The following is a 22,264-nucleotide window of genomic DNA, read 5'->3' on the forward strand; positions in this document are numbered from 1 at the left end:
ACAGCATCAATACAACAGGTGAGCTGAGAAGTAAGTTCTGCACAGAAATGCAAAGGATGCAGAAGGAGATATTATAACTGACTCCACATCACCTGATAAGAATCCTTCAATAGTAAGATTACTGCAAAAGACTTAGGAGTGCTACTCTGACATATTTTTAACTGCCTGAAGAATGGTCTGACTACATACATACATATGTACACCACAAGAAGAACCTGAATTGATGTGTCTTGGCAGTACACACGCCTGTTTTCCATGCCATCTGTAGCAAATCCAACCACTGTGTGCTCACGTGAGTAGAATCTCTCCTTGAGCACCATCTCTTTATTAGGGCCATTCTTCAAAGAAAGGTTTTGACAACTTAAGAGATAGATTACCTGATGTAGCTCCTAAATTCCTATTTTCTGTTAGCCTGACTTTCTCTGCTGAAAATAGAAATGGAGAAAAACAAATGAAATTTTTATATTATGGTATTTTATTCATTTTCTAAGATATCACCAGAAGGCCATCCAAAACTACCGTGTAGTTTCCAGGCCCAGAAAATTACAGAAAAAATGAAGTAGGATATTTATTGATAAGGTATTAAAAAAACATTCAAAATAGTCAATTAGGTAAAGAAGACAATAACTAAAAATGAATTAGCTGAAGCTGAAGGATTTTGAAAGGAACGCTACGTTTGTCTTTGCCCCAAAACCAGGCACTCTGGAACTGCAGAGTGAAGAACTACTGTGTTGGTAAAAATACCATAGCAGACATAAAAAATGACTGGCGGATCATGATGCAAGTAAGTAGCAACTGTACAGCTTCCAAATAGGGAGCAATACATTAACTGGGATCTCAGAGCGCTGGGTTCTGTTGCTATTCATTTTCATTAGTGACCCGGGGGACTGTGTGAACCTCGCTTCATCAAAATCACACAAAGCATATGCTGAAGGATGACAAAAACCTTTGAGAATAAAGAAAGATTATGTAGTTCTGAAGAGCTTAAAGGTTATTCTCAATAACTGTGATTTAATGTCAAGTAATGAATTCAGAAAGTGATAGAACCTAATCGGTAAATGGACACTGCTGTATAGAAAGTACTAATATTGAAAAGGCTTGGATCAGATGATTGATAAGAGATAGATTTCTCTGTAAAATATCAAGAATTCAGTTATCTCTTCTGCTATATGAACTTAAGATGTCTAACTCTGAGCATGCAATTTTGGAAAAAAGATCTCCATTCCCATACATTTTTCTAAAAGACACTTCTGTTTTGCCATATTGCCAGAACACAAGGCAAAAGCACCAAGCTACTGAGAATATAGCAATAAACCTAAAATAAACCTGGAAGACAGCACAGAGCTCCATGCTGCAGAGAGGAAGTTCCTGATGCTCAAATTAAATTGATTCTGGTCCAGAATTACTCAATAAACATTTTCTGATTAAGTAATACTGTGGTTCTACACTGACTTTAGACAAGTTATCTCATGAGTATTATCAATACTGCTCTCTTACATTATATAAGTGAATATCTAATTAGTTTTTATTCTGAAAACTGGGATGATCTACTTCTGTGAAGCACCTTCACTGCACCATTCTAGACAATTATTAGAGCCCATGAACATTTTTTTAAGCTTTAAATTATGTATTATATCAATACTTTATGAAGTGAGATGCAATTTACAAGCTGGATTCATAGTGGGAAAATAAGGTCAGCTGTGTCATGTGCATCCTGATTTTAACAACGTTTTTAGACCTTTCTTTGAAGCACCAAAATGTAAATGCAAGATATGTATAGAATGGCAGATTAATGATAATGGAACCTCCCAGGTCACAGTTCTGATATAGCAAATACTAACTTCGAGGGTAGTAAATACTAACTTCTTTCTTGCTAATTTCCTATGCATACATTTAATCGTACAAAAGAGCAAATTTTCACATCAAATGCAGAATAAGCTCTATTTAGTCACAAACACTCTGCACTCTAGATTTAAAGCCCCCTCCTGCAATTGAGTCCATGCAAATATCTAAAACTTGTAACTCAATTTGATGTTCCTCACACAGATTGCTAGTGCAATTTGGGATGCCTGATGGTAACCCTTTTAACCTTTAAATGTTAATCTAGGAGGTCACAGGCTTCTGTAGGTCCTGTGCCACATCTGAGAGCTCTGTGTCATACCTGAGTGTCCTGGATACGTTAGTTATTTCAAGTAGTACTGAATGCCTAGACATGCATAATTGCATTAGGTCCCTCAAATTAAAAAATGATGGTTCCTATGGTATGTAAGCCAAGTCAACAGTCTTAGTTTGCTTCCCCCCTATACTTCTGTCCAGTTTTAGAGCACAGAACCTTGTTTTCCAATCAAGAGACTTTCATTAAAGAAGATAATTTACAGAAATTAAAAAGAAAAAAAACATATTCCTGGCATATCCATAATTAATGGCTGTAATTTTGTACCAATAAAAATATCGGGAAGTCTGAAATTAAGGTTCCTGTGACAGCATTCTACCAGTAACACTGTGCAGAAGGGAAGTTTTAAATACTTTTTTATTTAGAATATGTCCTCTTAAAACTCAGATAGCTCATGCCAACTACTATACAGCTGCCGATATCACTAGGTAGTTAAAAATACTTCTTTCATATTCCAAGTTACGCTTGTTTTCAGAGTCTGGGAATTTAAAAGACAGGAAGCCTAGATGGAAAAGTGCTTGCTTTTTATCCAGTTCCTTGTAAAAAGTAAAAAGGAGAAGGGTAAAAGTTTATTTATCGCTTGGTGACCATGAAAGCGCCTAGGCAAACTTCCCTTAATTTGCTCTTTTAAATGTGTCTTTTATTCCAAATCTGTATCTTAATTCTTACTGTGCTAATCCAATAAAGTACATTTTCTCCAGTGAGAAGCTTTGAACATACAACTGCTATTAACAGATGGTTCCTAGACTACTTCCTTACTCTACTGCTCTTTTTATAGAAAGACCTAACAATAACAACAGCTGCTCCTGCACAATTGTTAGAATAAGAATATTGTTTTATAGTAATTATAAGAACTTTGTTACTATCATGAAGTTTTCTACTGATCATTTTCATAATTATTATCACATTATGACCTCAGCTTAACAAGGATGATACTGATATATAAATCAGTGATAGTTTTTCTAAAATTTGAAGTAGTAGTTTATCATTATTATTGGGCATATTTTTTTCAATGTGTACTCACTGTCAGCTAACTCTCCTGTCAGTGAAGTCAGACACATATATAATGTAACTTCAGTGAAAGGGAGTCATACTGTAATTGAGCTCTATTTATAGGTCTTATAGTTTGTGCAGAAAGAGATTGCAATTTAGGACAATGCTGCTGTTAAGAGTCATTACAGGTTCTAGATGATCCAATAACAGCATCATCCAAAATCACTGGTGATATTTAAAGAAATTTCAGAGAGTACCTCTCTGGTTTAAGGATTACAGATATGTCTAGGCACAATTCTTCCTCTGATATTTTATAATCTTAGCATTGCCAAGGTTCATTTTTAAATGTTATGTTTTTGTTTTAGAAAAACTTAGGTCTAAAGTCATCATGTACCATACTTGTAGAACCAGTTTCCCGTTTTTTATCTGAGAACAAAATCTGTTTTCTCTTTTAAACTGTAAGTGTGAAAACTTCATCCATATTTAATGTTTCTCATAATTATATCTGTAATTATAACTATAAAGCTTTCAAACCTTTCTGGTAACAGATTGTCTCTGATATCTATTTATTATTTTTATCACATTAAAAGATAAGATAGGGCATGCTTAAAGGGCTCATGACTTTAGGAACACTACAAACACAAAGCTTAAGCTTTGGCAACATTTCATGTTTTACATTTTAACTTGGCAAACACAGATTTCACTACTCAATAATTAGTAACTGAGGAAAGTATCAGACAGCATCTGCTAGGGATAATTATATTCAAATCAACAGGCCCAAATAACTGAGGGCATCTCTCATCTCTTCTATTAATTTTTAATAAATTTTAAAATAGCAGGGAAATTCCGGAAGAAGGCTAATGTGACATTAATTTTTAAAGAATAAGCAGCATAACCGGTTAGCCTGACATACAGCAAGACAAAAGAAAGAGTGAGCTGATACAAAGTATAATTGATAAAGAGTAAAGAATAGTAATGTAATTCATTGTAGGCAGTATGCATTTAGAGAAAATAATTTTCATCATACTAACATGATTTTTTGATAAGATTACAGATTAATCCAATAAAATTGCGTAGCTTAGACTTTGTAAAGCAATTCATTCAATAAAACATGACTGATTAAAAAGTTGGCACTATATAATATCAATAAAGCACAGACTAATTGGGCTGAAAATTGATTAACTGACATGTCAGAAAAATACTTGCCAGTGAAATGATCATCATGATCTACCATAATCAGTGAGGGAGAAAGGATAGAAACATAAATAACAGTGAGGACAGGGCAATCTGACAAGTTATCAGCATCATTTGGTTACCTGGATCCAATAAAAAGAAAAGTGCTTTAAAACAGCCAAATGCAAACTTATAGAGGTGAGATCACTGAAAGCAAACCTTATGGCCTATGGCCCATGCAATAAAAGGGATAAAAGAGGATGGAAATACTACATTATAGAACATAGATGCTACAGTAGAGTTTGAGATGAGGGGATATAATAGAACATCCTGTCATATTTCTCCCAGTAACATCATTGTAAGAAAGAGACAGTGCTTTCCCAGACTGTAAAACCAGAACAGCAATGAATTAATGACTCTCTCTGTATGGCACTCATACAAATTATGATATTACATATTTTTTAATATTTGAAAAATTGAGGAAATCATACAAAAACATGAAAATGAGAAACACTGGATAACATACTTCGCAGCAAGATATTTAAAGAGCTAAATAATGTTAGTTTATTAAAAAAACATATTGAAAGGTGACTCAACTGTTCTGTGTAAGTGGATTCACACAGAGAAAATACTGGGAATTAAGGTTCTGTGTAATCTAGCATTAAAAAGTGTAACAATAATAGAAAGCTAAAAGTTGAAGCCAGACAAATTAAGATGATGAATTAAGAACATATTTTTAGTACTGAAAAGGTTTTTGGTATAAACAAAAAGTTCCCATGCTTATAAATTTTTCTTTTGCCAACTAATTGAGAATAGATACATATCTAGGAGACACACCGGAGTCAGACACAAGCTATAAAGTTTCGTAGAGTGGAAACAAAATTAAGTCTGACTAGATGATACAATTATTTCTTTTGACTCTAAATTCAATATATAGATACTGTAATATTTTACTACTGCTAATATATTGTCTTTCCATATATTTGACTGAAGGTACATAGATTTTTATATCTTACCAATCAGTTCAGATCTTTTATTCATTATTTATATGTTCAGTTTCAGGTTCCAGTATCAGGGTTTTTTGACAGTTTTCACAGTCCTTCAGTGTCTAAACTCGATCCATTGTGGACAGAACTTGGAGATTCTTACTTTTTTGGTCAGTTTTCAAGAAGAAAATTGTTTACATGTTTATTCAACAAATTAAGAAAAGTAGTGGTCTTACTCCCTTTCTGCTCCCACCCATACTCAGTAAATAAGGCATGATTAAATTAGACTGTCTGTTACATGAGGCAGTAATACTAGGTAAAGTTTGTTTTGATTTTGATTGTACCTTTTTGTCATTTCATACATGACCCAAATTAGGGTCTACAAAATGTGCCTTTGATGTTCCATCTATTCCTACTCACTGCTCAGGAATTTTGAAAAGACTCAAATGAAATCACCAGCCTTATCTCAAACTTCAGAAAGCGTAAATTCAAAGAGTCAGCATCTCTTGGCTGAATCACTAGAAGGAGCTGCACAATAAAAGGCTGCAGCTCTGCTGTCCTGACTTAGCCCACCTCATTTTAGGCAACAGAGAGAGGAGTAATTCATCTCCCTAGGTTTGGAGGCCAGTGGGTTCAGCCACACTCCAGAAGCACCTTTCTCTGCTAGCCAGAAGGGGAATTCAAGGCATTTAGATTCCTAACACAGGTGCTAACATCAAAACCAGATGACTTTACTCATGGCAGATCACTTATGTTACATAAAGCCAATGCTCTCATTGTCCAAATGAAAACAGGATGGCTGTGGCTACTTAACAGTTTTGACAATCTACTGGTTTGATTGTTAGTTACAGGCATTAAAGGGAATTAAATTCAAAGCACTCTGCCATTATCCCTCAGAGTAATAAAGCCACTGAAGCTGACCACAGAGAAATGAGCAAAAGAAGAAATCTTTCTTATGGACAGTGCTAGAATGTACACCCAGGCACTAGAAAGCAAAGCTCAAAGAAGAAAATTTTCAGAAGTTCTAGTATGGATTTGTTCTTAAAGCTGTATGCATGAACAGTACTATTTTGAGATTTTATCAAATGCCATGTGGCATAACAACTCTATGACAGACCATTTTTGTGACTGCTACAATCAGTCATGAGGGACCTGAATTCAAATAGCAATTGCGTGATATGTCTGCTAATGCAAGACTTGTTTCATGAGAATCAAACCAATATGAATTAATGGCATTAGCACAACAAAGGGGGCTGTTGCTATAGGTTCTAATACACAGGAAATAAACCGGAACAGTTAAAACCCATTCCAGTTAGCTTGCATAAATCTACATTTCGAAAAGGTGTATCAAATTAGACTTATTTACAAGTTGAAGTGATATCACGCCTATAGTGCCTATTACAATTCAATAAAGTATTTTGTTAACAATTTCTTTTAAAAGAGTGAAAAACGCCTCTGTTGTCTTTTAAATTGCAAGGTCATGAACTAAAATGAAACAATCTAAACTGAAGACTATCCATTTTGATTCTGAAGTATGTTCAGGATCAGTTAAAGAAACTAAGTTTGCATATCAGACTTACCTGGAATAAATACAGAAAGACACCTTCTGAGTAGCTGTTTACCAACTATAGGGAAAACGCAAGGTCACTAAACTGCACTGTAGGATTTGAAAATCGTAAGCCCAAAGTTCATCTGGGAATCACTTTTATCAAAGCTCACAAGCATTTTTGGACCCATCACCCACAACAGCAGAGTTAGCTACAACTAGTGAGGCAGGGCAGGCTTTCCTGGCTCTCTCTTTGGATCACTGCACCATGCAGTTTTATCTCAACAAACTTTCTGCTTAGGCATAAGACAGGGTAACCCTCACTACATGCAAAACAAACTCCTTCCTAAAGCTTGTACTGCAAAGCGTCAAGACCGTAAAAGGATGCCTTCATCAAATGCATTTACACTGGCCAGTCACTAACATCTAAACTGGCAGGAGATGTGACTCAGCATAGCAAAAGAATGGGGCTGCTATCACTGAGCACCTAAGAACAAATTTTCAACATCACCCAGCTATCTCCAAATGGAAACTATTTAGCATTTGAAGACTGGCTGTTTTTCCATCAAATGGAACCAGCCATTCTACCAAAGCTCTCATTTACCTAGGATAAAGCAGCTTGATCTCTCCATTTTATAGCCTAACTGGTACACAAGGTGAACAGGAAGACTTACTGCCAAAACTAGATCAGTGTTTTATCTGGAGAAAGGGCTTCACTGACAGGACATTACAGAGAACAGTATAACTAAAATATGCAGCTACAGAGCTCCAGTAAGGTCAGATAATTTTGTCAATGAGGGATCTGAAACATTGCTGGGGCTCCAAGAAACCCAAATGTAAAAGCCAAAATTCATCTAGCCTTCAAGCCTACACGCTACATTCAGCTCAACAGAGAAAACTAAATGAGTCACTGACTGTCTGTATCTAAAGTCTTGTCTTCAACTACCATCTGAAGAGCCCTTCTCATTAACCTGCCAGGTAAAAAGTGTACAGTAAGTTGATCTGGACTCTATTTTTAATACTGCCTCTAGGCAATGGCCATGATAATCAAGAGAGGCAGGCAGCATGCAAGATCAAGCTGTAACAGGTTAAAAACTCTTGTTCCTGCTGCCTGGGCAGGTGTCCCACATAAGGAGATAGTGTGAGGAAGCTAAGCCTTCATTTGTGGTGAGCCAGGAGGACAGGGATGAAGACAAAGAGCTGGAAGGGAGAGGGTGGGCAGTAAACTATGCATCTGTGAAGAGAACTGGTTCAATCAGGCATCAGTGAGCCTAGCTGAGCCTGCTACAGCAGGGACAGAAAGGTAGCCAGTATTTTAGGCACTGGAAAAGAGGGATTGTGATGCATTTGTGTCAAATACAAACAATATGGTTCACTGAGTACAAAGGCAGCTGATGAGCCTGTTCTATGCTAAGGAGATAGGGAGTGATGATGGATTTGGGGGGTTTTCTGGAAATTTATTTTAAACTCCTCTATCTTACATGAGAGAGAGGGCAGGTGACAGAAGGACTGAATAGGTAAGAAGCTGGAAAAGCAGTGGTGGGGGAGGGGGATGTATGTAAAGATTGAGTAGAAACATATTTTATGTTACTGTAAAACAATTATGAATAATAACACCTCTGATAATAAGAAGCCTGTTTTGGTGAGAGAATTGGATATGCCATGTGAGGTAGGGTGAAAAATGAAGTTGGAACATTCAAGAACACACTCTCACCCCAACTCTGAAGTTTATACACAAAGATAGGGAAAACAAGATGCTGCAAGCCACTCTCACCTCTTCCCTAACACACAATAGTTGCACTCCTACATCCAATCCTCCCCACTTCCAGTGTGTCCCCCTTTAAAAGATGTACAAAGGCAAACAGCTCTTCAGATGCTGAGGATAATGATACCTGACTTTTCTTGTGTCAAGAAGGACCATATAGAATCATAGAAAAATAAAGTTGGATATGAACCCTCAGTGGGACATTATAAATAGAGTTCCCTGTCCCAGACTATTTCTACCTTTCCTAAGAGAAGTTCACATAGCCTGTTTTAAAGATCCCCAGTAGGCAAATTCAGAACCTAATGAAGGGACACCGATGCAGCCTTATCCCTTATCCCTGACAAACTTTTTTTCTTGATATCCTTCTAACATAAAATTTTCTTACTGAAATTTAATACGTGTACTTCTTATCCTCGTAGTACAGAAACAGAGACCAGATTTCTTTTCCCTGTGCAAGAGTTTTTATCCACACAAAAACCACTGTGTCCAGTACTTCTTTTCAGTTGAGCTAAGAAACTGCCAAATGCTTGTCATCTCTGTTCTATAGATCTAAGCCCATACCTTTTTCACCTCCTTTACACTCTCTCCAAATAATGCCTATATGTTGCCTGATACTACAATTTATACATTTTTACAAGAGCACAGTTCTGTTAATCTCTGTTCCTCCATTATGCTCCCAAATCACTTTACAGAGAACTACCTCCTAAACAGTCATTCAAAATGTTGTATTTGTACAGCTCATTTTTCCCAAGTACAGTATATTCTCCCTGCTGAATTTCATCCGGTTTTTCTAGAGCATGTCTTCAATTTGTCAAGATCATTTTCATTCTAATCTTGCCTTCCAAAATACCTGCAGTCCCTCCCAACCTCATGTCAGCCTCAGAGCAGTAAGTATATTCTATCTGCACCATCCAGGATGTTAATGAAACCTCCAAATAGCACAAGACAGACTTATGTGGATCCCCGCTCATTCCGTTCTGACAAGCCATTAATTTTCAGTCACTGAGCATGTTTTCCAAGCAGTTTTGCACCTATTCTATGATTATTTACACATTAACCATGTTTCCCTTGCCAGCTTACAAAAATCTCCTGTGAGAATGTTACAAAGCCTTCCCAAAATAAAGATATATTACATCCAATCTTCTCTCCAATTCACGTGGCTGTTACCCTGCCATAGATAATTATATTGGTTTGACATGGTTTATTCTTGACAAATCCATATTAGCTGCTACTCATTTCCTTGTTACCTTCCAGCTGCTTATAAATTTTTGTTTGTTTATTCACTACAGAATTCTTTGAGGAATAGAAGTTAACCTCACCAGTATTCCAGCCATAAATCCTTGGCTTTTCTTGCCCTGTCTCTTATCCCTTCCTCCTTTTTAAACTTCCACTGGTTTTCCTGTCTCCCTGCTCCTCACCCACCCTCCACAAGTTCTTAGAAACAATGAAATAACTGAGACAATCAATAGCTTCAGTCTTCTCACAAGTATCTCAGGATGAATATTCCAGCATTTCCAAGATCTTTTTGAATTTAAGTAATCCAAAAGATTGGGACAGGAATCAAATTTAGACATCACATTCATCTTCCAGAAAGCAGCACAAAACTGAAACCAGTCACCTGGTGTTCAAAACAACATATGAGATAGATCACTCATGGAAACAGAGCTGAAGTCTCCTTCAGAACTTTTTTCTGTAACTGCTTGCATAACCAGATATGACTCTGCATTTCGAGGCTAAGGGAGATGTACTGCTCAGTAATAACTGCTGTCTAACCTGTGAATGTCAGGACATCCACAGCCTTCTCCATTAGTTGTCTGGCTTCCTCTTGCGCTATAAAGAACAGAACTTTCCCAGCTTCCTTTCTATTCAAAAAAGCAAACAACACCCGATCACCCACCTGGCAGGTTCAGTGGAGATCACTCTTAGAATTCTGTTTTTCTAGCGATTCATTACTGAGCCATCATTTCTAGCGATGTCATTACTGAGCCATCAAGAGCCAAGGCTATTGGGTTCCCATCACTCTGTTCTAGACCGTCATTAAAAGGTCACCTTCCTGCTCAAAATGTAGCTGGACAAACAAAACCACTGGAAAGCCTGTGTGAAATTAATTAATGGTCTAATTGCTTTGGATAACTGTCTGTGTAACAATTCTAGACAAAATTCGGATTTCTGCTCAGAAATCACATGCCCTCTGAGAGAGAGGAGTCCCACTCCTGAAGATCACTTCCTTTGGTCATCACTACTGGCCATTACCTCAGCACTCTTCCACCCTTGTGACAGGAACCCATTTGGACTGAATTACTTCTCTTTTAGACTGATACTCTATTTTTCTTGATTCTGGTTGGGGTCTAAACAATATCAGGCCTGGAAAAGTAAGATTTCTTCCATTCCTCTTCTCCCTGAGGAGTTTATACCCAGAGACATATCACTATTAAGAGAGGCTGTGAATAAATCCCAAAGGCAATCTTAAAGCAGTGGTGGTTGTTCAACCAGAATAAGTAAATTAATGTGCCCTGTTAAAGAAGTCCTGTATGTTGATTTTTCAAGCTTGGTCTTTGATTTCTTCCCTTTCTCAGAAATCCAATTACTTATTCTTATTTTCCCACTGCTGATGTAAGACAGTGTCTCAAATCTTTTTTGTTCTTTTTAATCATATTTATTGCCTCTATTAGATATTCTGGTGAACTTTCAGCTCCAGAGTCTTTGAAGCTGTTTTCTGACATTTTCAGGGCCTATCCATAGACAGATGGAAAGATGACCAAGAACCTCTTAGATCTTTCTATTACTCGGTAATTATTTTTCTTATCTATTTTCCTGGGCAGTTCCTACTTTAAACAAGAAACCTTGCAAAGATGGATTTTAAATTGACTGCCATGGTGACAAGGCAGACAGGTCTACAGAAATACTCAGTCTATACCCTACTGAAAGTGTTAAAAAGAAGGCTCTTAAATAATGACGTTGGGAGATGAAATAGATAAGTACTACATTTTATGGCAGTTATTCATACTAGCTTTCTTTCTTTGATGAGACTTCCTTTCCCTTAGTTCCAGTGCAAACTGAGAAGTACAAAAGGAAAATTTACTGTTGTGGAATGATCGTAATCTAACCAAGAAGTATGAAAGTATTTTTGTGTAGTCAAACATATCGTGGCAATAAATATAAGGAACACATTCAGTAGCTAGTGTGTGAGGATAAAATATTCTAACAGCCAGAGCAATGGTTTGGAAATAATTTCTCTCGCCTGTCCTGTGAAAGTACCTTTTGCATACTAGGGGTGCCCAAGAGTAAATTACAGTAGATTTGGGAACACAACCTATTTTCACCATATTTGTTCAATTCTTCAAAATTAATCTCAGATGTAACAAAACAAACTGTCAAACTGCTTCTAATGTATGGACTTACTTAGATAACTGGATTAAATATACATTACATTCCAACCATATCATTGTGTCTTTCAAGCCACTAAAGATTCGTAAGGAAATTTGTGTAATATACCACTTGTTGGCAGAAAAAAGATATACTGGTTGGAAAAATCATGAGGGAAAAGCTGTGACAGCTTAGTTGTACAAAAGATAAGTAATAATCACAAGGGAATACAGAGTGAGAAAATTGTTTAGGAAGAAGACAGTGTCCCCGTAGGGGAAAAAAGTCTGGCAAAATAAAGATTATAAGAATAAGCGAGAAAAAGACTTCTGATCAAACAGCAAAAAAACCCTTTTCAGTCTTTGGAAGGAAGTCAGTTTGCTGATTTCATGGATAGAATGAAAAACTCACACCACAGTCAGCTCACTTTTAGTATTTCTGTTTGCCAAAGTTAACATTAGAAAATGACTGAGGAGGTGGGAAGACAGGAGGTCAGGCAGTGTGGGCGTCAAGACGGATGGAAAGATAAAAGAACTTGCAGCAGTCAAAGAGGCAGTGAGCATCTGATGAGGCTGCTGCCGTCCTTCCAAACAAAAAAGAATAGCAAGATTTTAAGATGCTGTTTTCAAAAGACACTTGACTCCCTTATAATTCATAACGCAGTAGACTTAAAAAGAGTGATTTCTAAAATTTCTGAAATAGATGAAGTCTTGATCTCAATAATAAGATTTTACCCTTGCCACTTGCCATAGAATTCTGCATAATACAAGGCAAATCATCTAAAATGGAAGTTCTCACAGGTGGCCATTAATTTGATGTTTTTAATTTTCTAATCTTGATTTGGGAGGCTTGGGATCTCGTTTGCAGAAATACTGAGTATTTACAGATGTGACTCATTAAAGACTCCCAAGTTATTTAAGGCCAAGGACAGCCAACTTTGGCCACTCTCCATTAGCTGGAACAGAACTACCTGAGACAGACAGACTGACTCAACTTCTGAGGCATGTTTAATCCTCATTATAAAGTTGAGAAACTGAACCTCAAAGACAAAAGTAAAATTTGTCTAGGCAATTTTTGTGCTTTTGTGCTCTAATACATCTCAGCTAATAAACTCTCCTGGATTCAGAAGTGGCATGTTGCCTCCATTCTAACTAAATTTTGGACCAATGTCTGCCTCCAAATTGTCCTCTTTTGGCACCAGAACTGTTATTTCTTTCTCTACATTTATTTTCCAATTCCATGGTGGTTTTTCTTATAAATTCTGCAGCCAGCTCTGGGAAGGTCAACCCTGACCTATGTAAAGAAGGCACAGCCTAACTCCATTGAGAGCCTCTGCACTGCATTCCTCAAAAATTAAAAAAAGATCAGGTATGTGTAAGTGTTCACAAGGTATGATGATGAATGTTACAGACAGGATGAGGAAGTAAGTGTTTTCAGAGTAGGAATGAGCAGTATAACAAAAGTAAGGTATAAATCCCCATGCCAAGCAACAAAGAAAAAATATATATTATTCTATGTGTGAGCACCATTTGTCAGAATAAATGATGCAGCTTTTCTAAGGAAAAAGTGTTTTTCGGCGTAACTTGCACAACCTCATCCCCAACCATGGGAGCCATTAAAAGTTACAAGTCTGGTTTGGAGATAGTGAAAGTGATTAATGACTTTCTGTAGGTGCCTATGCCAGGCACCTAAAAAGTAACTTAATTAGATTTCTAATTTTTAAACAGCTAAAAATATATATACTTGATGATACTGAAAGAAAAAGTAGTTAAGGCTAGATGTTCAACCTCAAATCTAAAATTCCCTTAATTCTGCATACTTGACTTTTCCAACTTTAACCCACTTCAGAGTTGTTTTTATTTCTATTATAAACTTAAACTTTCCATATTGCAAACATTATTCTGTTCCACTTCATCCTCTTCCTCTGATTTCAGGGAAAAGCTTTATTCAGTGACACAAGCAACTATATGATGCCAAATCTTTGTGTTGTATATTCCACTTCTTGTTTTTCCAAAAATCACAGGTAAATCACAGATCTTATCATTGCCACAACCAAATTTTTCACAAAGAGCTTTTTCCCCCATGTCTATGGGAAACTGTAAAAAAAATCTGTGCTATGAAGATTTTCTCTTAAAAAAGAGGAAAAGTCAGAATGAAACCTCATTTTTGGTCTCGGTGAAGATGAGCCCTGTATTTTACTATAGTATTGATTAAATAAATAAGAAAATATCCAAAAGTTGTTTTGTTTTGTTTTTCACTGAACAAAATACCATATAATGTCCAGCATATTCTCAAATAATTTTGTAACCTTTTTTGTATTTGCCATTTTTGATAACCTTTTTATATTTGATAGCTTATAGGCCCTAGTTCAGAAAAATCTTTAACACAGGAGTTTTGTGATAATCAGACTTTTTATTCAGCACAGTAGCAGATTAAGTGGTATTTTGTTTTCTTGTCTATTCTATTTATTTTATGTTCTGACTATTTCAGAACAGGAATAAAAGGATCCAATTTTGTCTAAAGCAAAGGCTACAACTACAGAGCTAACATTTCCCTCTTCAAAGAAACCAGGACAAAATGAAGAAATAGATATAAGGGACTGTCACAATGTAAGCATGGTCAAGCATACAGTCAAGTCCACAATTTAGCACAACATATAAGTCTGTATTTATCTGTAATTTTATAAACCATCCCACTGACAAGAGGCTATACTGTACTTCGAGTTAATCTTGTGTTTAAGTATGTGCTCAAATCAAAACCACGATGCATACTCGATCACCAGTGTAAAATATTAATCATGAGTGTTTTCCAAAGGATGGGTGAAAAGGGTCTTTAAATCTGAGCATCACATCCCAGCAACCTCTTAATCCATAAAGGGCATGAGATTCTAGGGGTAGTTCCTCCCTGTATTTTAGGTCTGGCCCCATACCCTGATGTCTGGGAAAAGATAGGAGAATACAGTGAAAGCTGATGAATCATCAGTGACCCAAACCAGCTGCAAGTAGCTAAATTCCTAATATTTATGTTTCCCCAATTTATCTTAATGCAATTTGGTGGAGTACTTTTCATCTATTTATTCCATTTTACACCCACTGACACTAACTACAATTATACATATGCAATGAAAGAACAAGCCCCATGTTATGCCTGCATAGGCTAACTCACCCTGGCTGCGTGTCATCGGTCACACAATGGTATGTAAAAGTTCCAAACATCTGCACTCCCAGGATCCCATACAGGAGGAGAAAGAACAGAAGGAAAATTGAAACGCTCCAGATTTGCTCTCCAGAACGCCTGGCAAAAAGATAAATATGACACTGAATGCACAGGCAATGTAAAGCCTCCTCTGAAAAGCTCCAGGATAGAAAATATGCTCACACAGAGAAAGTAGCATGTCATCCTGAAGAAAGTTTGTCCTTAAAACTGATCTCTCACTCTGTGCAGAGACAGAAAAGGGAGATATGTTTTTTTTTTTCTAAATCCATAAATTAGGGTAATTAAACCAGCTGTAAAGTACAAAGGATGGAACAACAACAACAAAATAAGTATCAAGTCTAGCATTTGTAAAATAGTATCTAATGATTTATACAGAGAAGATATGATGATGAAGTAAAGTTGATACCAAATAAAGACCAATAAACTCTTTCACATTGCCATTACATGGCTTTTGCCATGACATGCTGTACCAAGCATACTTATGTGTGTCTGCTTGCATGTAAGCATCTCTGCATGTACACTCATAACTGTAATGGTTAGGGGATGTGCTCATGTACTCTTATTTATGAATATTACCCTATTAAGACCGTCCACCTTAATTATTAAGTGCCCATATTAACGGAACAGAATTTACTGCCAGTTGAAAATCAGTGGCTACAGTTATTAGCAAAATGCTTTAAGATTTATTTAAATATTTGTCAGTTTTAATAATTTTCTAGGAAACTTTCCTTAAATATGGAAAATAGCAAGAATTTTTTAGCCAAAACTAAAACTAAGGAAGAAAATGCCCATTAAGCTTGAAGTGTCATGTTCTGAGCTGCACAGCCAGTCTTCTAAGTCAAAACAGAAATTTTCGGTGTTGTTCTTCAGACATCAGCCTTACTTACTTCAAGATATTTGTTATCCTAGTTCTTGGCAGCTCAAAACGAAAATATATCCGGAATGCTCGAATCATAATGAGTGGTCGTGGAATCCGTAACATGCCCCAAGGTGACATCTGGTCAACTATTTCAGCAATTTCAAACACCTACAAACAAAAGAATCAGGAGTTTTTCTTGATAATCCTTGTCCTGTTCCTGTATTCATTTATAGAACTTTTAAAACTATACTATAGTATATACAATACTATACATGATTTTTATTTTAATTTTCAACCTTCTCTTGATTTATTTTATGGTTCATTTTAACCATGTTTTTTAAAAGAAAATCTTAGTAAATCCTTTAATCCATTTCTAAGTTATCCTAATGAAATTCCAAAAATATACTCTGCCTCTGTTCATAATGCTTCTGTCTCAAACAACTCAAGATGGCTGTGCAAGCTTGTGTCAGCTGCCCACTTCTGTGCTACCCCAGAAGTTTCACACAACTTCATTAAAAGTTAATAATTTACATTTCCAAATATGAAAATCGGTATCTGTTAACATTGCACAGCACTAAGTTTTTAGTATGATATCAAAGTACACATACACAGGTTGCCTTATGAGTTGCAATGTGCATATAAATTCCCATTTAATTCCAACTGCATGAGAAAACTATATTTTTCTACTAGACTCCGCCTACAACACAAGTATCAGCCAAGCCACAGAACAGGGAACCATTTCCTTAATACACTGACAGGTTAGGCACTCCATAAAGGCTATTTAGCTTAATGATTGGGTGAAAAAGTCTTGTTTTAATCCTTGTCTCACTCTCTGAGAGTAACCATTTAATATTTGGTCAAAGTATTAAGAAAATGGAGGAGGAACCCGGCAACACATAAATTGGTTAATCTATGGTGCTTATCCATAAAGATCAACCTCCACTCTACATGATGAACCAAGGATTCCCCTGTGTATAAAGCAGAAAATTACAATGTGTTTTAAATTTGTCACAAGTGGGTAAGTTATGACTAACAGCAATCACTACAGAACTTTTACAATCCTTTTACTATTCCAGGCCCAGTCTCACAGTCTTCAATCTGTTCTTAGCCAAAAAACTGGCTATGGTTTGCAGGACACAATCTGACCTGTATCTTAACAGGCTATACTTTTCTGCACCATGTCCAAGTTCCCTCCTTTATGAAAATGTATCAAATTGTTTCCAAATATATTTATTATTATTTTTTCCATTGTGCTTTAACTTGAATTTTGGAAAAGGTTGTCTTAGGTGTGGGCCTTCTTACATGAAACCCCTCCACTCACCGTATTAATACCTACAGCATAGCAAACATCTACCACTGGAATCACTCTCCCTTTAGTTGCCTAGTCACCATGACATCCTACTAGACTCAGTGGAAGGAGACAAGCACAATTCTCATATGGAGTAAGAGATAACTGACTCTCTGAAGATGCTTCTCTCTCCTTCTGGCTATGCAGAGGGTTAATAGTAACAAGCTTCAGATTAATGTATAACTTCTCTGTAAGAAAAATTAAACCAGATAAAATCTACTACTAATGTAGATATGCTGCAATGTGCAATTATGGAGGTACTGAATTCAGAAGCTTTTTAAAAACAATTTGATCCATGTACAGCTATATTTCCACAACTCATAATTATTTGGTCGTGCCATATATTTTTCACAATTAAGGAACTATTATTTGAAAAAGGTTAAGTGAAATAATTACCTGTAAAACCAGTGACACCCAAAGACAAAAGACCATGAATCCATCAAACACACACCAACGATCCTTTACATAGGAACTATCACCCTACAAGAGAGAGAAAAGCTAAGTGGTTAATTGCTTCTGTTTTACTGTCAGGATTTATAAATATGTAGAATAAATAAATTAAAGTTCTTGGATGAAGGAAAAGTCTTCTCTGTACCACATTTAAAATGCCACTTTTGAAAGGCTCCAAAAGTCTACTATCTGGACTAGAATATGCTGGAAACATAAACATACCTTCTGAGTAAATAAATGGTAGCTTCATTCTTGTGCGATACTTCTCAGCTTGCATCAAAAAGAACTTATAAAGAAACCTGTTATATACACTTTGATATAAACCAAAAAACACACAGAAAATGAACACTGGACTCACTTTTCCACTCTATTGCCCATTACAAAATACTTGCACATGAAGGTAAGTGTAAAAACCTAGCAACCTAGTATTGTGCCATTCAACTGCTTCAATATTGTTCAACAGTTTCAATGAAATTTATATGATTTTACATTAATTTTTTCATTAGTTTTCAGTCATTTTTCATGCTCTAGAAAAAGTCTTGACATTTCCAAAACACTAAACAGTAACGACCATCTCATCACAGTGTAGGTTTTCAAGTTTCTTTGGACATTTCCTGTGCAACACTCTACCATCTCAAAATGACCATTTTTTAGACTTCATTAATAATATGTATGCTGAACTTTTCAACACTGGTATTATTTGCACTCCATTAATTTTCTAGCACAACGGTTCAGAGCATACCTTTGCACAACTGAATAAAAACTCAAGAAATAGAACTGACCACTGGATGCATGATGACCCACATGCCTTGCTTCCTACCTGACCCATATGCCTTGCTTCCTCTGGCTCTGCTTTAGACTTCTTCAATTAGCTCTCTAAAATAACACCTAAGCATGGTTTCAGTGACATTCCAATCCAGAGATCACTCCTAAAAGGCAGCATAGAAAAGACCGCACACAAGCTCAGTTTTCTCTCTACTACACTATTCTCAACCACTGGTCCAATTCGCATACGTAGATATCCTCGCGTCTCACACCATTCTCAATGACATGAAACACAGGCCCTCTACTGCAAGCTATAAAAACACTTCTTTGGTGGGCTGCTAAAGCCTCATACTTTACTTCAACCACTGAAGTGGAAAAAATATACATTTATTGGGTAGGTTATGGCTGAGATTTATATAGTTTTGTGTACCACATGGAGTGTAGAGAAAGCTGGGGATGAAATGCAGTTTGTTGAAAGGGAGACTAGGCAAGACTAGACCTAAGGAAAAGTAGATATCCCAGTTTCAAGTAAAAACATGTGCAGACATTGGCAGTGCATCTCAGGGCACATAAATATCCCTATACAAATGAGGTTTTTCCCAGCGGATTGAACATACCCTCCCCTGCCTTATATATATTCTCCGGTTCCTTTTCTCTCTTTGGTGTTCTTCCAGATACAAACTACAGAGTTTGACATCCATTTTCACAGGTATAATTGGGGAAAAAATTACTGCCACATCTCAAGAATCCTGAAGACATTACTGGACTGAGGCCTGTTATGTGATCCCTGGCTTGATACACATTGTTTCTTATCTCAGTGTCAGTTATGTCAGTCAACCTGCATTTTTTTTTAAATGTCTCAGCATTTTCATCGATTCTAAAAGAACAGACAAGATGTTTTGATCTAATATTTTCAATGACACATACTACCCTAAAAATGATTTATCATTCCCTGCAGTAGGTGACAGCAAGATATATTGTGTAAATAGAGAATAAATAGTGTTTTTTTAAAAAGCTTTATTGCAGCTGTAAAAATTCTTCAGGGCAGAAGTGAACAAAGTAAGGATATATGGAAAATACAGTAAGTGATTTTCACATCAGAAATAACGGACAAAGAACTTCAATGCTATCTTCAGATGGAGAATTTTCTAACACATAAGGATGGTAAAGTTCTCAACCCAAGAATTAAGAGGAGGAAGACTGCAAATCAGGGAAGCAACAGAATAGGAACTTTTGCATCATGTTTTTAACCTGTCCTTCCTGAAGAAAGTAGACTTACTTCCCTAAGTAAAGTCCGAGCTAATTAGCAAATCTTCACTCACGGCTTCAGTGGTTATGTTCAGTAACTGTAAAGCAGATATATTGCTCTGCAGAGATCAGCTACCTAAATCTCTTACCCCTCTCTCCTCTCCACCAGTTCCCTCTTAGGGAACAAATCTCCAGTGAGATTTGTATCAACATGCAACTTGAGCCCTTCAATTGTGGCTCTGAACAAAGATGCTGATAGGTCTTTCTCCTGCTGAAGAATTCTTTGAAACTTACTTTTATTCTCCTAAGCACCTTTTGTCTGAATCAAAAAGTTTTCCCCGAGTTTTGCTGTACAGATTTGAGCATGAACGTGTGCAGGAGTTCCTGTATTCACTCTTCTCTGAATAACCCATCAAGTACTCACAAAAAGCCAAATTTTTTTTTTTTAGAAATTGCTTTTTCTCTCCACAATACTTGTGGCATGATTGAAGCAGCTCTGCTGTTTCCTCCTGACACAGGAAGATGTCATGACCCTTTCCAGTTTTCTCACCACTCAGGCTGCTCCAGCATGTCACTTCTCTCACTGTCACATCAGGCCAGCTTCCACTGCTACATCCTCCTTGTCAGGGAGGCTTTCAGTGGATCACCCATAGAAGCTTAGGGCACCTGAATGACATCTGTAGAAAACTCATTTTGGGGGACATTCTGGCCCTTTATGCTTTGCATGTAGGGAAGCTTTGGCTAAATCTTTTTCATGTTTGTCATTTGACCGGTAGTGGATGTGGCGGAGAAACTTTAATGCATTTATACTGTGTATTGGCATATAGGACATTATTTGCTGTTGGAAGCATTTTTAAGGCAGGACCATATCCTGCTTAATGCAAAAAATCAGAATATATAGTATGGACACTGACTTGTAGTGCTACTTCCATGAAAAATCTAAGTCTGACTAAACGAGGCTAGCACTCACATACTAACAGCAATGAACAGGGAGTTTCATTCACATTTTTAAAAAGCCTTGGGCTGAAACTCCACACTAATGGTCAATGGCAGACTGTTCTTGGAAAGGAATACAGATACATGAAATTTAAATACATTTAGGTGACATCTTACCTAAAATTGCTGAAGTATTGCAATGTGTTAATCCCTCACCCTTTCTTCATCATGTCTGCTGAAATTTGAGAATTATTGATGAGGTTTGTTTAGCATTTTTTTTGTGAATGCACTATCCCAGACCATTTACAATATGGTTTATAAGTTTTTGAAATGTGATCTAAACATCTGTAGAAGATGAACGGTTGTACTGTAGACTAGAAGTCTCATTATGAGACTAATTCAAACCTCTCAAAGTCATTAAAGCTGCTAACTCCCTACTGCCTAGAGTGGACAGCAGATTCTTTCACATGCACACCAAATTCTGAAAGCTTCTCCAGCAACATGACTTAGTCTGTCTAGACAACAAAATCATTTGCTTCTGACAGAGCAGTGGATGCCAGTCCACTTACACAGTCCATGACTGCAGGCTTGGAACATCCTTTGGAAGACTTTCATGCATTAAATAATGCCCTCACTTAATGCCTCTCCCAAGCAAACTATGGGACACTTCTCGAACTCAGTGGACTAGCTAACTAACTAACAGCTATTGAACACGAAACATTTTAAGATACCTAAAAAATCAGAAGGCCAAGCAGCAATACTGCTTAGCTGTTAGATGGATCAATCTTTACTTTGTTAATTAGAAGCCTATTCATTATTTTGTAATACTATTCCTAGCATCCCCAAACAGTTTATCCCAATATGCTTCTGCCTTTTGCCTCAATATTTATTTACAACAGGTCAGCATCACTGTTAGGCTAGTACACAATCATGGGAATGGCTTTCTTGGTAAACCACACATGTGGAATGGATCCAAAGTCTGCCCCTCTTTTAGAGATGCTAATCTGAATTAATCTGAAAGAACAGACAAGCTTGACATAATGGTCTGTAATTAAAATATTATCTTAATTTTCTATGGTAATGTTGCCATAACTAAGGAAGAATACCTCAAGTTCAGCATAAAATCTTAGTGTCTCTTTACCTCTTCGAAAATAGGACCAACAAATAAATCTCTTCCCTTCTTCCTACATTGTTTTTATTTCACCAGTTCTTGTGTAATTTTAACATCATTATATTAACTGAGTACAATGTATTAGCTCATATCTTCATTTTTTTTTATTTTCATGTGTAATATTAATACCCCAATAAGCACACTGAGATGCCAGGAGACACACTTTCTCAACTGTAACCAGCACATTAAAGATAAAACACCAACTACCAGTATTAGGTGCCCTGAACAGTCATTACAGAAGTTCCCAGAAAAAAACAATTTTATAAGACCTA

At 36.6% G+C, this 22,264-nt stretch overlaps 1 protein-coding gene across 3 annotated transcripts in view; it reads right to left on the reverse strand.

Annotated features, from left to right (window-relative positions):
- NALCN (sodium leak channel, non-selective) overlaps window positions 1-22,264 on the reverse strand; it is a 243,044-nt gene that overhangs the window by 193,541 nt on the left and 27,239 nt on the right. For all 3 annotated transcript variants that reach the window (XM_026859826.1, XM_026859811.1, XM_026859819.1), the window contains exons 4-6: window positions 17,819-17,902; window positions 16,103-16,242; window positions 15,165-15,293 (exon numbers count right to left, since the gene is read on the reverse strand). In XM_026859826.1, coding sequence (XP_026715627.1) covers window positions 15,165-15,293; window positions 16,103-16,242; window positions 17,819-17,902 — 353 coding nt within the window. The remainder of the gene's footprint in view (window positions 1-15,164; window positions 15,294-16,102; window positions 16,243-17,818; window positions 17,903-22,264) is intronic.

This window comes from Athene cunicularia, assembly GCF_003259725.1.
Source record: "Athene cunicularia isolate RWA chromosome 1 unlocalized genomic scaffold, athCun1 chr1_part1, whole genome shotgun sequence".
NCBI classification, from domain to species: Eukaryota; Metazoa; Chordata; class Aves; order Strigiformes; family Strigidae; genus Athene; species Athene cunicularia.